Below are 16,172 nucleotides of genomic sequence, written 5' to 3'. Positions count from 1 at the left end.
AATTCAACAGACCTGATTCTTTCAATTTTATTATTTTTAGGTATTTTATGTATATTATGTATTTTTATTTTACTTTGCTACATTCCAAAGCACAATAAACACATGCTGTTCCTTGTTAATTTGAACTGAAGAAATCTGAGACGCTGTCACAAGCCGAGTTTCCATTACCCTTCAAATTGCGCAAATTGAAATTGCGAATTTAAAATACGCCCAATGGAAACACGTCGATTTCGCAAAAACTCCCATTTATTGCAAAAAAGTTTTTCCGCTCGCATGAGGGGGTTTTCAGGCAATTCGAAAAAGAAAAATTTCGCAAAACTGCCATGAAAACAGTTTTTGTGCATTTACAGTCACCTGATGTAATGACGCGGTGTGTTTGGACAGAATACGAGACAGAGCTCTTTATTAAACTCATAATAGACAAAAGAATGACAGGAATAATGGATTCTAAACCTCAAATAAACGCCACAATCAAGACCTCGCAGCAGATCTGAGGGAGAAACACCCAGAAACTCCTCATATGAGCCGCTCACAGCATAATAAGGGTCGTTCCTCACCATTAATGCTTGGAAACACACACACATCTCCTTCCATTAATAATAATGGCCAGTGCAGTGGCTGCTGGGATATAGTACATAAACCCACCAGCGTCTGTTAACATGGTTTTTGGAATGACTTTACTGATCGCGAGAGGAAAAATGAAGTTTTAGTCACATAACATCAGTTAATGGAAACACCGTCATTTCGCAATAGTTTTTTGTCGACATTTAGAAGAAAAGTTTTGCGCAAATCTGTAATGGAAACTCGCCTACAGTTATGCTGAGTTTGTTTGTTTTCATGGACTTTCAGCTGGTTTTCATCAGTCACATGAATACTTTTGTTTGATTTTCCCGCCAGTCATCAGTTGTCATGGACACTCGTCTAATCATCACACCTGTTCGTTATCATCTAATTGTCACTGTGTATTTAAGTTCCTCCTTGTTCACTCTTCAAGTGTCGGTTATTATTTGTGTTAGTGCACGCTGTTATCTGGCTTTTTGTTTTATGAAACTACGTTGATAATGATCCTGTCTTCATCTTGTGACAGATGCGATAGCAACGTTAGATTCACGAACGATTCATTCCAATGAACCGGCTGAGTTGGTTCACAAATAACAAATAAAGCGATTCATTCGTGGATCGTTCTAATCCATCTGATGGCGTGAAGAGCGACCGTTATTCGAGAACTGAATCTCCTGTAAAAGGGCGAGCTGTTTAAGCCCATTTAAATGCTTCAATGTGGACATGTTTGCATTTGTGTTTCACTGTCTGTACAGTGATTTTAGCTAAAATAACACGAATCAACGCCCATGCATCTTCCACACACACTTGTCGCAGTTTCAAATGATATAAAACGTTCCTCTTATAATGCATTTTGCCCCATGTGAAGTCTGTACATTGTATTTTTTATACTATTTGTTCCCACATATTTGCACAAATCTTGGTTTTCTCCATTTTTTAAACACTACATGGTATATTATTTCACTTGTTTGCACACTTGAATTATCAGTAACTTAAATTCATATTTTAGTCTATTAAAGTTCCATGTTTTGATAGTGTATAAGTGTTTTTAATAAAACAAAAAGTTTGCTCATTTGCCATAAGCCCAGACATGAGTACTTTTACTCTATCCACCAGTGTTCACCACAGAAAAGGTGGTTCAGTCAGTTGTTTTTTCATTGTTTGGCTCTCAAGTCAGGCCGGTCCTGAGAGCCCTTCAAAGATCCCCCGGCCCAAAACTGGCTCCAGCACCATTTAGTTGGAAAACGGCCATTGGATAACTTCATCTGTGCTGGTTATTGAGGTTCTGAACATACATCAGCGTAACACTGCTATAATTCAACTCTCCACCGGTGGGGAGAGCGTGACTCAAGGCACTCCAGTCAGGAAGGACTCAGTACCTGGCAGACGGCGGTTTCCGGATCACACGAGTCGCTGTGTTCATGGCACTGGCACCGAACACAGCTCCCGAAGCCGGCTCTGGACGCGGCTCCACCGGAGTGTACAGAGAGCCTGTAGAAGCCGGCCGCACACTCCTGCACGAGACATCACAAACACACGGTTAATCATACACACACACCTCTATGAGATTTAACAGCAACTAACTGCATAAGGAGTAGCTGATGATGAACCACTGAGCTAAACAATAAAGTCATGATGTGAAGCGCTTGTGCACTTTTTAGTACATTTTCAGCTTTATTAGGATACATCACATCCAGTCAGGATGTTGTATGTGGTTTACTAAGCAGGGCAAAAGAGTGCAAAACAATAAAAGCGCCGATGTGAGTGAAAAAAGTTCAGCGCGTGATCTACTGACGACATGTACATTAAAGAACACAGACGCAGCCATAATGACCAACATCCAGCATCTAGTTTTTAGGCGGTAGATAATGGCACAAACACCAGTAAATTGACAAGCGCAAACCTTACTAAATCACCTTGCATGATTCATTTAAATAGTCAGCTCCCATTTTGCGTCTGAAAGAGAAACTCCTACACTGTAAACAATAACATGATCAATAAGTTATGACAACATATGTTTTTACATTGCTTTAACTCATCAAAATAAGTTAAACCATTTATCAACTTTATCAATACAAGATTCAACACATTTTTTAAGTCAGTTTAATGTAATTTCAGTTGAAATAACTCAAAAATTTAAGTTGATTGTACTTAAAAAAAATTAAGGCAACAACTTATTTTTTTACAGTGTACAAATGCATAAGCAATAAGATCAGCCGCAAAAATAACCCTGTCCATGCCCTTTCAGTGCTATTTTTTTTCTTTACCCAGACAGCAACATAGTGTCGGCCCAGATCTGGGCCACATCTGGTCCATGGGCCGACACTATGTTGCTGTCTGGGTAGTAATTCCTGACAGTAGTTTTTAATGCCAAAAGAGGGTTTGCACTGGAGAAAACTGTTAGTAAATCTGGCTCTATATATTTCAACACGTATGAAGCTCAAAACGGATCCAAAAATTATGCATATGCATATGACTCCCGTATTATTCATCACTGGAAATCAATGAGTTTCGGTTAGTAGGAAATAGTGAAACGGCTGCTTTAGCCGGTGTAATGGTGGAGCAGTTTTAACTTAGCATAGGCTATAATCTCCTTTTCAGTAACTGTGTCACTACTGTCTGACATTATATGTAAAAAAGTTTACTAATTGACTAAATAGTAAAATAAAAGCTCTTATATTCTCCATTTCAGTAATTGTGTTCTGTATAACTGCTGTCTTGACTGGGAGACATTATATTAGTTTAAAATTTAGTGACTCCTGAGTGATATACACTTTGTATTGCATGTTATAGTAAAATAAAAGCTCTTCATAAACTGTGTTTCTAGTGAATTTTAAGTTGCGAATCAGACACTCAGATATCAAGATTCAGCGTACAAACCCTGACAATGGAAACAATAAACAACAGACTCTGAACATTATAGCAAGTAGTACAAAATTAGACTATAATCAATTCAGATTCTGCAGAAAACATTATTACAGTTAATGTGTAAGAGGTTACAGACACACACCATCACTAAACTAGTAAGCAGGAATGTGCTGTAAATCCACACTGAAATCTGTGACACTTTTATACAGGGAAAAAATAGTCCTTCGTTGAAACCATAGCAACACTCCCTCTCTCACCCTCGCTCTTCAAAATTAATCGCGTCAATTTAGTACACCATCTGTTCGGGGTGAACTTGCTAAACGCCTGTTTAAAAATACTTTATTAAGCACAGTATGAAGCGTTTGAGAGCTACGGCCATCTGTCTCCATGCGGCCTCGTCCAGCCTGAATGTGAACAACTGACACTCGCTGATCTGTAATCGTCTGTCTCACACACTCCAGCTTGTTAAAGATCTCACACGAGCAGTTTGTGGGCGGAGACTGGCGGCGAGAGAGCGCTTTAACGCGCTAACAGTCTGAGAAGCAGAAACACTTGCTGTAATGATGAGCGATACACACACCCAGCTGTTCATCGCCTGACACGCGGGCTGGTGTTTTTCTACAGCCCTCCGATGAAAGGGCACGTCGCCAGCTTTCAGAAGCGGCTTAATTATAGTGACAAGAACGTCACGACAAATCGATGAGGAAATTACATTACTTGGGCTTTTAAAGGGGTCATAAACTGCAAAAAACACCCTAATTTAGAGCAAGCTATTTTCTCCCCTGTTTTTTGACCCTCTTTCAAACACTCAGTTTTGATGGGTGTCTCGTTCAAGACTTGGAAATAAACGCCCACTGCTATGATTGGGTAACAGTTTTGCATATTAAAATAATCTTAAACGTCCTTGCCATTATACGTGTGGAATTTTTTGGACAAATTTTAGCAAAATATCTCATTACATTGTTGAATTTTTTATTATTTTTTTTACAATTTGAGAAAATAATGTTTATGCGTATTACATATGCTTTTTAAGTCTTGGTTGTGGTAAATAAAGTTTAAGTACTGATTTACCACAGTTATAACTTGTGGTGTTTTGTGTAAACTCAGTTATGAATGTACCATTGTTTGTCACACTGTCGCACAAATGAGTCCCTTATTGACGCAATCTGGAACTTTGTTAAAAATGAAGTTCATCCACGCTTTCCTAATGTTAGGATCACAAGTAAGGCAATGCAAAGACTGTGTTTTCCCACAATCTGGCACTGCAAAACGTCTTGTAAAACGTCTGCCGCGTTTTAGGAACTAGGGACTTTGGGCTGAAGAGGCAATGATGTAGAAGTAGGAGTTTATCTTCTGCAGAGGCAATTTTTCGTCGCACTATAACGTCATAATGTGAAAAAATCCAAAACGAGTGGTTTGGGCAGCTTGGTTTCAGTGAAAGCTGTTTTTGGACTAACGATTAAGTTTTGAGTTCTGAAACTTACAGGATGTTTATTATAGTAAAATGTCAAAGGATCAGGAATATTTGATTTCTCAATTCATGACCTCATTAATATTTGTTTCTCTGCAATGTTTTGAACAACAGTTTTCAGCCACAGTGTTGAGAGTTAAGTATTACAAGTAACTTGAGTTATGTAATCAGATTACTTTTTTCAAGTAACGAGTAAGTAACACATTACTTTTTCAAATTTACAACAAAATTTGCACAAAAACAGATTCTGTATTGCTCAAAATGAATAAAACAGTAAAATTCAAGTCAGAATATTGTACGGAACTGCAATAACTAAATATGTTAAATAATACAAATATACTTTATGTATTTAAAGTCACATTGCTAAACAATGTCTTTTCCTGACCTTTGATGATCCAATTGAACCATGCTAATAAGCTAAAGTGACTTTAGATAAACATCACATTAGTGTTTCATCTTTATGTTTTTATTGCTGAAGTAAGAGTGTTGAACTTCTTCTTCTTCGGTCCAGAACGAACAGTTGCAAGATTTGTTTGAGCGGCGCCCTCTACTGTACAGGCTAGAGTTTGCATTTCCTTCAGCCTGAGGCTTATTTACTTCACTTTTGGTGTGAAAAGGCCTTTACATTTGCCAAAATAGAACTTTTGTTTTTGTTGTTATTAAAAAACAAACAAGCAAACCGAGCCAAAGTAACGCAAAAGTAATGTAACACTTTAATTTCCATAAAAAGTAACTAAGCAAGTACTAAAGAAGTAATGCAATACTTTTAAAAGTAATTTTCCCCAAGCTGTACTATATAAGTCACAGCTTAAGGGAGTAGTGCAGTAATAAGGACACAGATTTTCATAAAAGCATCATATTGGCTTGAGATGCAATGTACTATAATATCTAACCTACATTTATGACATTTTACATGTCTTATCAGAACTTTGCAGAACATTACAGCTCTTACATGCCAAATATTGTGTGCAAAAGCCATTACCTCACAGGAGAGGCCGGCATATCCCTGAGGACAGTCACATTTCTCAATCTGATGGGCGATTTCACTGTCCTGTGATGGCGTCCCCACCTCCGCCACCTCCAGAGTGATCTCTGAGATTCTGCACATCACACAAATCAAACAACTTCACAACAGAAACAAATATGTTCACAGCCTGGTATAAAAAGTGGGTTTGGTCTATAGCTAATTTTGCCCTTCATGACGACTGTGAGGGGGCTGATTTATTTTATTACTCATCCGTTTAAATTATATTAAGCCTTCAAGTTCTGAATAATTAAGGGCGTGGCCACTTGATTGACAGGTGGATTGCCGCTGATGTCACTACTAGCCGTTTGTCTGCTGTGTGTTAGGCGTGTGTCCACCAAAGCGTTTTTTCACGCGGCTGGTGTGTTTTTTCAATTGTTTTCAATGGGAGCGCCGCGTTTTTAAAACGCCATTAGCGTAACGAAGCGTTGAGCGTTCGCTGTTTTTTACAGGTTGCTGAGAGCTGAAGAATGTTCAACTTTGGGTAAAACTCAGCGCTCATCACTGTCACTTTTTACCCAACCATCCAATCACAGTGGAGGAGGGGCGGGGCTAATACCACACCGACCAACCGCCACATTCTGCTTGTACAACGTCAACAGACGACAACAACACGCATAATAACGGAACAAAATAATTTAAAACAAGAGCCCGAGAAAATACATTACATTGTATTGACATTTTAATATAGAATCAACACAGAAACAAAATATGTGTGTAATGAGATACTAGTAACACTTTCGCGGATATATCGCCAAGATGGCGACGGCCGGCTCCGCCCACTTTGGGCTTCAAAACTGCTCTTCAGAAACACCACGGGTGACGTCACTGACACTACGCCCATATTTTTTTCCAGTCTATGGTTCACACACATACGAGCGTCTGATTCTTCAGAACTGATTTGATATTGTAAAACTTATTGCAAGTGCTTCCTCAAAACTTGACTGAAGTGCGAGAAAGACGTGCTTGAGATCGGGTACCTGCTGTGTCTCATGACGCTGCCGTGCGAGGCCTTTATCAGGATATATTCAACATCAAACAGCACGTCCATGAAGTCCTCGCGAGTCATCGGCCTGCCGTCCTTGTGTGTCCACTCGTGCTGCAACACAGTGTTGGTGTTTACACTTGAAGTTAAACATTGAGATCATGCGAGTGACACACACACATCAGAAAATAAGTGAGTGTGGTCTCTCACCTCTGTCAGGTCGATCTCGTGACGGGTCAGCTGGCCGATCTGAAGCGCTGGCATGTGGCGGACCATGACCTTGTCCTTGTTGGGGCCGCCCTTTATGATGACCTGGGGCTCATACGAGGTGCGGCCCGTCTCATCACGAGCCTCGTAATAGATGGCATACTTCAACTTCCCACCATAGGCTGTTATCTGAGAAAACAACCTCAAACATTGAGTCGACGTACATTAGCTGGCCATGAAATTCAAAAATATAATTTCAATATGACAGAATCAATCAGACTGTACACTAGTATTGTTAAAAAGTTTCATTTTTTTTTCAATACTTTTATTCATCAAGGATGGATTAAATTGATCAAAAGTGGCAGTAAAGACATTTATAATGCTACAAATTATATCTATTTCAAATAAATGCTGTTCTTTTGAACTTTCTATTCATCAAAGAATCCTAAAAAATATGAAGCAGCAAAACTGTTTTCAACATTGATAATAATAATGAATGTTTCTCGAGCAGCAAATCATCATATTAGAGTGATTTCTGAAGGATCATGTGACACTGAAGACTGGAGTAATGATGCTGAAAATTCAGCTTTGATCACAGGAATACATTACTTTACTATATATGCACATAGAGCAGTGGTTCCCAACAGGGGGGTCGCGGCCCACAAGGGGGTCTCGGCGAGCTCTCTGGGGGGTCGCGTCATATTTTGAAAAGTTTTGAATAATGAGCATTCAAGTCGTCCGTAGTTTTTTCTATGTTAAAAATGTACAAAATGTATATAATGAGCGAGTTCATCATGAATCCATCTTCCAAACCGTGTTTTTGTCTTATTCTGAATCACTATGGTACACCTAAAATAAGTGTTTATATTGGGACTATTTAACACTGGTTCGGATCGCCGCCGCTGCGGAGTAGTGGTACTTGACCTGCGTGACTCGTCATAGCCAAACACAGAGAAGTAATTCCGGCTCCAAAAGACGCATTATTCAAACGCATGTTTATTAACTATCGCTATAGCGCAAAAAAAAAAAAAAAAAAAAAAAAAAAAAAAAAAAAGGGAATGCATGCTTTAAGGAGAATGATCATATTACATTAGCTAATTTTATCCATTCCCTAGCCTGGCTGACCAAAAATGGGATTTTAACCATGACAGCCTTAAAAACCAAATACATATGGGCCAGACTGACCCTTGAGGATGATAAAGATGTCTTACCCTATTAAAGATCTCTTCACCATTGACCAAATTACTCACGACCAGCAGATCCTCACACTTATTGATAAAGCCTCACAAATAACATGCAAGTATTGGGGTCCCAGACAGCAGTAATTTTGTAATAGCCTATATAGGCTATTCATTCTTTTTTTTTTTTACCTACACACCAGTGTGAATACTGATATTTTTTTATTGCGATTCAAATAGGCCCAATTTATAGGCTACTCTTAGGCTTACGTTTTTAAATTACAAATGGCCCACTGATGTTTTTGTTATTGTATTTTCAATATTAGGCTATTATTTGCGCATAAACATATCTGGTTATAGTAATAAACATAGCCTATCGTTTGCTTGAAAACAACATATTTTGTCATCCTTGCTGCTAGCCAACAAGAGCGATAATATCATTAAATGTGAAGGCGGGGCCCTAAAATATTTTCTTGGGAAAAAGGGGGTCTCAGACAATAAAAGGTTGGGAACCACTGACATAGAGAACAGCTGTTTTTACAATATTTCACAGTTTTTACTGTATTTTTGATCAAATAAATGCAGCCTTGGAGAGCAAAAAAGACTTTTAAAAAAACAAAAAAATCTTAATCACTCCAATCTTTTGAATGGTAGTCTGTAGGGGTGTGATGATACACTCAGCCCACGAGAAGGTTCACGGGAACGAGACGAGACAACACTATTTTTAAATATCTTCAATGACAATTTATATGCCTGGGAAAAAAAGCCTTTTTTGACTGAAATTCACAAAATGCAAAACAACGCAGGTGCATTAAACATTTTAACAAATCTAGGGCAGCCACGAACAACTGTTTTTGTAATCGAGTAATCGGTTGATTATTTTGACAATTCATTATTATTATTTTTGTGTGTGTGTGTGTGTGTGTGTGTGGTAATAAAAATAGCCCTAAGTGAACACCAGCTTTTAAGATACGCATATAATAACACTGAGGAAATAATAATGGGTTCAAATATATGTAACGCATTACGTTTAAAAGAAACTATCCCCAACACTGGTGATTTTTAAGTGGTTTTAATATGCTGATATCACGAGACAGCTTTTCACCTCGACGAAAAATATCGTCACATTTTAATATCGCGAGATCTCGTCACACCCCTAGCAGTCTGTATTATATAAGGAAATAAGGAAATAAAATGTAAAAGCAAATAAAGAAACAATGTCTCAATTCTGGCGATAAACATAAAAAAAAAATCTCTCTGTATCTCTCTCTCTCTCTCTCTCTCTCTCTCTCTCATATATCCACGAGAGGGATGAGATCATTGACTTGTCTCTGAACAGTAAAGGTGAGTAGAGTGTGTTGTGGCTGTGCAGGGACTCTGACCATGGAGCGCTTGAACTGTTTGGGCAGTCTCCAGTAGTAGGGCTCCCTCAGGTGCTGCTGGATCACCTCAGCGCTGGCGATGATGTCCGGGTGCTGGAAGCTCACGCCGGCTGAGCTCTCCTGCCCGTTCCACTCGTCCACCAGAGGGAGAACCGTCTGCTCGGGCACCAGAGTCAGCTGTGGACAACACATCACTCTCACACCTTAAACACTTGCACTCTGGGGCCGGTTTCACAAAGATAGACTTTGACTATGGCTTACATATAGTAGATAGTCAGACTTCAGATAGACATCTAAATCAGACCGTTGCACAAAACACTGAAGACTCTGACTATCTTAAGTAGGACTACACTGCAATGCATTCTGGGTAAAATAAGACACAAAACAAAAAACATGGCGGATCGAGTAAGCGCATTCAACCGCTCAGTGCAGTTTACCCCAGCGGACAATATGTGTTTGTTGGAGGAGTGTAACAGTTACAAGGACATTTTACTTGGGAAATTTAGCGGAGAATGTAGAAACAAGATGAAATGTGTAAATTATGAGCCGTTTTCCCTTTTCTTTTGGCTGTTTGTAATGTAACTGAGTGTTACTGCTGGTTGCCAAGGTAACAGAGTCTTAGACCTCAGTTAGCCTGGGGGTAAGAGGTGTCTAATGTTTTGGTCTAAATTAAGTCAGTATTTATTTTTGTGAAACGGTCTAACTTGCATTAGACTAGTCTATGAGCAGATTTTAGACTTGTCTAACACTATAGACCGCTCTAAAATAGCTTTGTGAAACCGGCCCCTGAACTTACAAAGCAAAGTCAACATGAAACGGCATTCACCATTTAACTTCGGGAATGTGACGTATTTGCAAGTCAAACACAATATTCAGTGGGTTCTCGTGTAGATTGGATTATGAGAAATGGGTTGCGATATTATTACTGGTTAATGTATGTCCTCACCCACGCAGCAGAGGTGGAGAGAGTTATTACATCTCCATGAGAGATTATGAAAACATTATTTTTTTTAAGTCTTAAGTGCACCAGAGATATTTAAGCAAGCAGGGAAAATTGGGTATTTCCAAAATAGTGTGATAGTGTCGTGTGTGTGTGTGTGTGAGAGAGAAAGAGAGGGAGATAGAGTGTGTGTGTATGTGTGTGTGTGTGTGTGTGTGTGTGGAACCCCACAAGGCAGCTAAACTACCCTCACAACATCAACACACAATCTCACGACTCACTGACTCAGAAAAAATCTCTCGTTTTCCACAAATGAGCTAAAGGATTCCACACTCCTCTCCGACAGCACACAAACTTAGATTAACTTTTGGACTGCAACCTTTGTTTAATTTGTTTGTGGATTTGGTGGCGTCGGAGAAGCGTCCTTCAGCCATATTGCGCTGAGGATTGAGGCGAGTCAGTGAACGTACAGCAAACCCTTATTAATACACACAAGGGCCGCCTCTCACTCTGCACATCATCTCTGTCTCTCTCTGCCTCAAAACACACTCAGTCCTGTCCTGCTGGAGACTGGCAGCTCGGAAGCACTTGATATGTATTAATATTTACTGTTGCCCTGGTAACGGAGCATCTAAGCCCGCCTCAGACAAGATGATTAAGAAAGTCATCAAAACACAAACAAACAGTCACTCGTGTCCTCATCTCATCCCCTGCGTCACTAGAGGACAGCTGACCTTTAAAAGCAAACAACAATTCCTCTATTAAAACATCAATTAAGTGTCAGAATTTTAAGATTAAGAATGTCAAATCTAATGCTCCATTTTAACAGGGCAAGAACGGGGTTGTTGAACTGAGGAATGTGTGTGTTATGTATTGTGCAATTAAAACTGTTAAACTGTTAAATGTAATATTTCTACAATGAATTGAATGTGAGTTGAAGATATTATGGCAGGTGTTTAAAACTGATGAAAAACTGTTTGACTGCTTTACAAAGTAACAAGACATAATTTCAAACCCTCTCAAAGAAAAATGTGTGTGTGTGTACATGTGAGAGTGTGTGTGTGTGTGTGTGTGTGTGTGTGTGTGTGTGTGTGTGTGTGAGTGTGAGTGCGTGTCAGTGCGTGTGTGTGTGTGTGTGTGTGTGTGTGTACATGTCAGTGTGTGTGTGTATGTGAGTGTGTGTGTGTGTGTGTGTGAGTGTAAGAGTGCGTGTGTGTGAGTGTGTGTGTGAGTGTGTGTGCGCGCGTGTGTCTGTCTATGAGTGTGTCTGAGTGTGTGTGTGTGTGTGTGTGTGTGTGTGTGTGTGTGTGTGTGTGTGTGTGCGCGTGTGTCTGTCTATGAGTGTGTCTGAGTGTGTGTGTGTGTGTGTGTGTGTGTGTGTGTGTGTTCACTCACTCTCATTCGGAGGAGTCCTGTGGCCTCTGTACAGGAGCTGCTCAGACCGAAGCAGTAGCGTGAGAGTGTGTGTGTGTGTGTGTGTGTGTGTGTGTGTGTGTGTGTGTGTGTGTGTGTGTGTGTGTGTGTGTGTGTGTGTGTGTGTGTGTGTGTTCACTCACTCTCATTCGGATGAGTCCTGTGGCCTCTGTACAGGAGCTGCTCAGGCCGAAGCAGTAGCGTGAGAGTGTGTGTGTGTGTGTGTGTGTGTGTGTGTGTGTGTGTGTGTTCACTCACTCTCATTCGGATGAGTCCTATGGCCTCTGTACAGGAGCTGCTCAGGCCGAAGCAGTAGCGTGAGAGTGTGTGTGTGTGTGTGTGTGTGTGTGTGTGTGTGTTCACTCACTCTCATTCGGATGAGTCCTGTGGCCTCTGTACAGGAGCTGCTCAGGCCGAAGCAGTAGCGTGAGAGTGTGTGTGTGTGTGTGTGTGTGTGTGTGTGTGTGTGTGTGTGTGTGTTCACTCACTCTCATTCGGATGAGTCCTGTGGCCTCTGTACAGGAGCTGCTCAGGCCGAAGCAGTAGCACTGACTGCATCCCAGCGGATTCCTGCGACTGAGGCCGAACGAGCCCGTCTTACAGCGGTCACACCTCACTCCCTCCACGTTAGCCTGAAAACACACTCAAATCAGCGCTGGCTTTTACAGCTCACTCTCTCTCACAGCTGCCGCGTGGAACAGCAGATTTAACCATTTCAATGCACATATTTTTATTAACATGAATTATACACAAATAAACACACCACCAGTTAAAAGTTTAATCTATTTTTTTAAACTAATTTTACTATAAATTTTTATCCTTTCCACATTAAAATAATGGTAAAGCAATAAAAACTCTAAAAACAGAATTGTGTTTTATCAGATACTATCAGATTTGTTTTGTTCATTTTATTTATTGTTTAAATCGTAGATGGGTTTCAGTCTGGTTCGGTACCTTGCAAGAGCACTGCCCACTTCTATCCGCACATGCGCAGAGGCCAGTTTGTGGCTCGCAGGCGTCATCTGACGAGCCTGCTGAGGAGCACTGGCAGGAAATGCATTGTGGGAAGTCTCTGTAACCCAGCTTACACTCGTCACACTTCTCGCCCCTGAACTGCTCTCGGCACATGCAGCAGCCCGTGTTCACGTTACACTGCTGAGCCACGGACCCCAGGGCGTTACAGCCGCACGCCTGCAGAGAAATACAGGAAAAAACACACATTCTATTCAATCCTTCTCCTATTTAGCACCTAAACTCTGGAACAGTCTTCCTAACATTGTGCGGAAAGCAGACACACTCTGTCAGTTTAAATCTAGACTAAAAACGCATCTCTTTTACCTGACATTCATATAGAACATTATACATTTCCATTATTCAAATCAGTTAAATGATTTTTAGGGTGCATGAATTAGGACAGCCGGAACCGAGAACACTTCCTATAACACCCGATGTACTTCATAAGAAGAATGGCATCTACGCTAATGTTAGTCATTCTGTCTATTCCGAGGTTTACTGTAATCAGCCGGATCCGGGCCGTATCCAGATCAGATGGTGGACCTGCGCTTAGACACGACCACAACGCATGATGTAGTCAGCCGGATCCGGGCCGTATCCAGATCAGATGGAGGACCTGCGCTTAGACACGACCACAACACATGATGTAGTCAGCCGGATCCGGGCCGTATCCAGATCAGATGGTGGACCTGCGCCTAGACACGACCACAACGCATGATGTAGTCAGCCGGATCCGGGCCGTATCCAGATCAGATGGTGGACCTGCACCTAGACACGACCACAACACATGATGTAGTCAGCCGGATCCGGGCCGTATCCAGATCAGATGGTGGACCTGTGCCCAGACACGACCACAACGCATGATGTAGTCAGCCGGATCCGGGCTGTATCCAGATCAGATGGTGGACCTGCACCTAGACACGACCACAACGCATGATGTAGTCAGCCGGATCCGGGCCGTATCCAGATCAGATGGTGGACCTGCGCCTAGACACGACCACAACGCATGATGTAATCAGCCGGATCCGAGCCGTATCCAGATCAGATGGTGGACCTGCGCTTAGACACGACCACAACGCATGATGTAGTCAGCCGGATCCGGGCCGTATCCAGACCAGATGGTGGACCTGCGCTTAGACACGGCCACAACGCATGATGTAGTCAGCCGGATCCGGGCCATATCCAGGTCAGATGGAGGACCTGCGCCTAGACACGGCCACAACGCATGATGTAGTCAGCCGGATCCGGGCCGTATCCAGATCAGATGGTGGACCTGCGCTTAGACACGGCCACAACGCATGATGTAGTCAGCCGGATCCGGGCCGTATCCAGATCAGATGGTGGACCTGCGCTTAGACACGGCCACAACGCATGATGTAATCAGCCCGATCCGGGCCGTATCCAAATCAGATGGTGGACCTGCGCCTAGACACGACCACAACGCATGATGTAATCAGCCGGATCCGGGCCGTATCCAGATCAGATGGTGGACCTGCGCCTAGACATGACCACAACGCATGATGTAATCAGCCGGATCCGGGCCGTATCCAGATCAGATGGTGGACCTGCGCTTAGACACGACCACAACGCATGATGTAGTCAGCCGGATCCGGGCCGTATCCAGATCAGATGGTGGACCTGCGCTTAGACACGGCCACAACGCATGATGTAGTCAGCCGGATCCGGGCCGTATCCAGATCAGATGGTGGACCTGCGCTTAGACACGGCCACAACGCATGATGTAATCAGCCCGATCCGGGCCGTATCCAAATCAGATGGTGGACCTGCGCCTAGACACGACCACAACGCATGATGTAATCAGCCGGATCCGGGCCGTATCCAGATCAGATGGTGGACCTGCGCCTAGACATGACCACAACGCATGATGTAGTCAGCCGGATCCGGGCCGTATCCAGATCAGATGGTGGACCTGCGCCTAGACACGACCACAACGCATCCCTGAAGTGCCAGCCATTTTTTTCTCCATTCTGTCACTTGATGGAGTTTCAGTTCCTGCCACTGTTGCCTTGGCTTTTGGCTTGCTTAATTGGGGACATTTAATATTCAACAATATTATTGATCTGCCTTACTTAAGGTGGACGAAGACGCAATTTTCTTCTAGAAACAAACTTTGTTGTATTATTTTCATGTTATCACTGTAAAGCTGCTTTGATACAATCTGTATTGTAAAAAGCGCTATATAAATAAAGGTGACCTGACTTGACTTGACATTCAATTCATATTATCCATAATATTTACATACAAACAAGAAAAAGCTCATTTATATGTAAATTTACATTTGGGTTTTTTAGAGGACAGATATGTTTTCAATAATAATCCTTTTTTGAAAACATTATTTTGTTTTTGTTGATATATTGATGACCGTTTTGTTATTTACAAAGGCTCTAAATGAACTGTCTAAGACCTTCAATCAAATTTACTTTTTAATAAAGATCCTTAGAACACTCAGGGAATATAACACAACAACCATGTAATCCAAATACGACACCAAACAATGAAAACACAGGCAGAACTAATGAAGTAGAACAGAAACAGGTATGTGATTATTCAGAAACCATCGAAATAAACAAGGAATAGGAACTCAGACACACAGAAACAGGGAAAGCTAAACTAAAACACAAAGAAACTGTTCATAAGCTTGACACACTGCATGTGACGGAACATTCTTGAAAATAAAGGATCCATTCAAGGGTTTTACAGTCTGTTAAAGATAAAAAAAGTGTCTGCCCACTCAATAGAAAATCAGTGTGAATAAAATGCAATTCTCAACACTGCCCTAGGTTGCTTCTCTTCCTATCTTAAGGCGAGAACTTTTCCACTGAGATTGAGAATTACTCTTTTTCCTCTGCACTCATCACCTGCGGGGTACCTCAAGGCTCCGCTTCGGGCCCGGTTTCGTTATACTGTAAATGCTCCTGTAAGGTTTTTTCTCCTACTGAGTTCTGCCTTACCATCTCTGTTTGCCATAAGGACATAGTTAGATGGCTACCAAACTTTTGGTAAGATGCAAAGTTTTACCAGAGACTGCTTTATGTAAGGAGGTAATGATAACCTGTGTGTTGTATGTGTCATTGAAGAAAACAATGGTAAACAATGCTTATGAATCGC

The 16,172-nt window shown here is 41.5% G+C and overlaps 1 protein-coding gene across 7 annotated transcripts in view; it reads right to left on the bottom strand.

The window, feature by feature from the left end:
* The window catches only part of lama2 (laminin, alpha 2), a 221,970-nt gene that overhangs the window by 68,499 nt on the left and 137,299 nt on the right, over window positions 1-16,172 (bottom strand). For all 7 annotated transcript variants that reach the window (XM_081378796.1, XM_081378798.1, XM_081378793.1 and 4 more), the window contains 7 exons: window positions 12,984-13,220; window positions 12,518-12,661; window positions 9,677-9,853; window positions 7,120-7,305; window positions 6,905-7,023; window positions 5,883-6,000; window positions 1,941-2,075 (listed from right to left, as the gene is read on the bottom strand). In XM_081378796.1, the coding sequence (XP_081234922.1) occupies window positions 1,941-2,075; window positions 5,883-6,000; window positions 6,905-7,023; window positions 7,120-7,305; window positions 9,677-9,853; window positions 12,518-12,661; window positions 12,984-13,220 (1,116 nt within the window). The remainder of the gene's footprint in view (window positions 1-1,940; window positions 2,076-5,882; window positions 6,001-6,904; window positions 7,024-7,119; window positions 7,306-9,676; window positions 9,854-12,517; window positions 12,662-12,983; window positions 13,221-16,172) is intronic.

Source organism: Scardinius erythrophthalmus, assembly GCF_964197995.2.
Source record: "Scardinius erythrophthalmus genome assembly, chromosome: 11".
In the NCBI taxonomy this organism is placed as follows: Eukaryota; Metazoa; Chordata; class Actinopteri; order Cypriniformes; family Leuciscidae; genus Scardinius; species Scardinius erythrophthalmus.
Note: the sequence above shows the minus strand (reverse complement) of the source record. Positions and strands in the feature narration are given on the sequence as shown.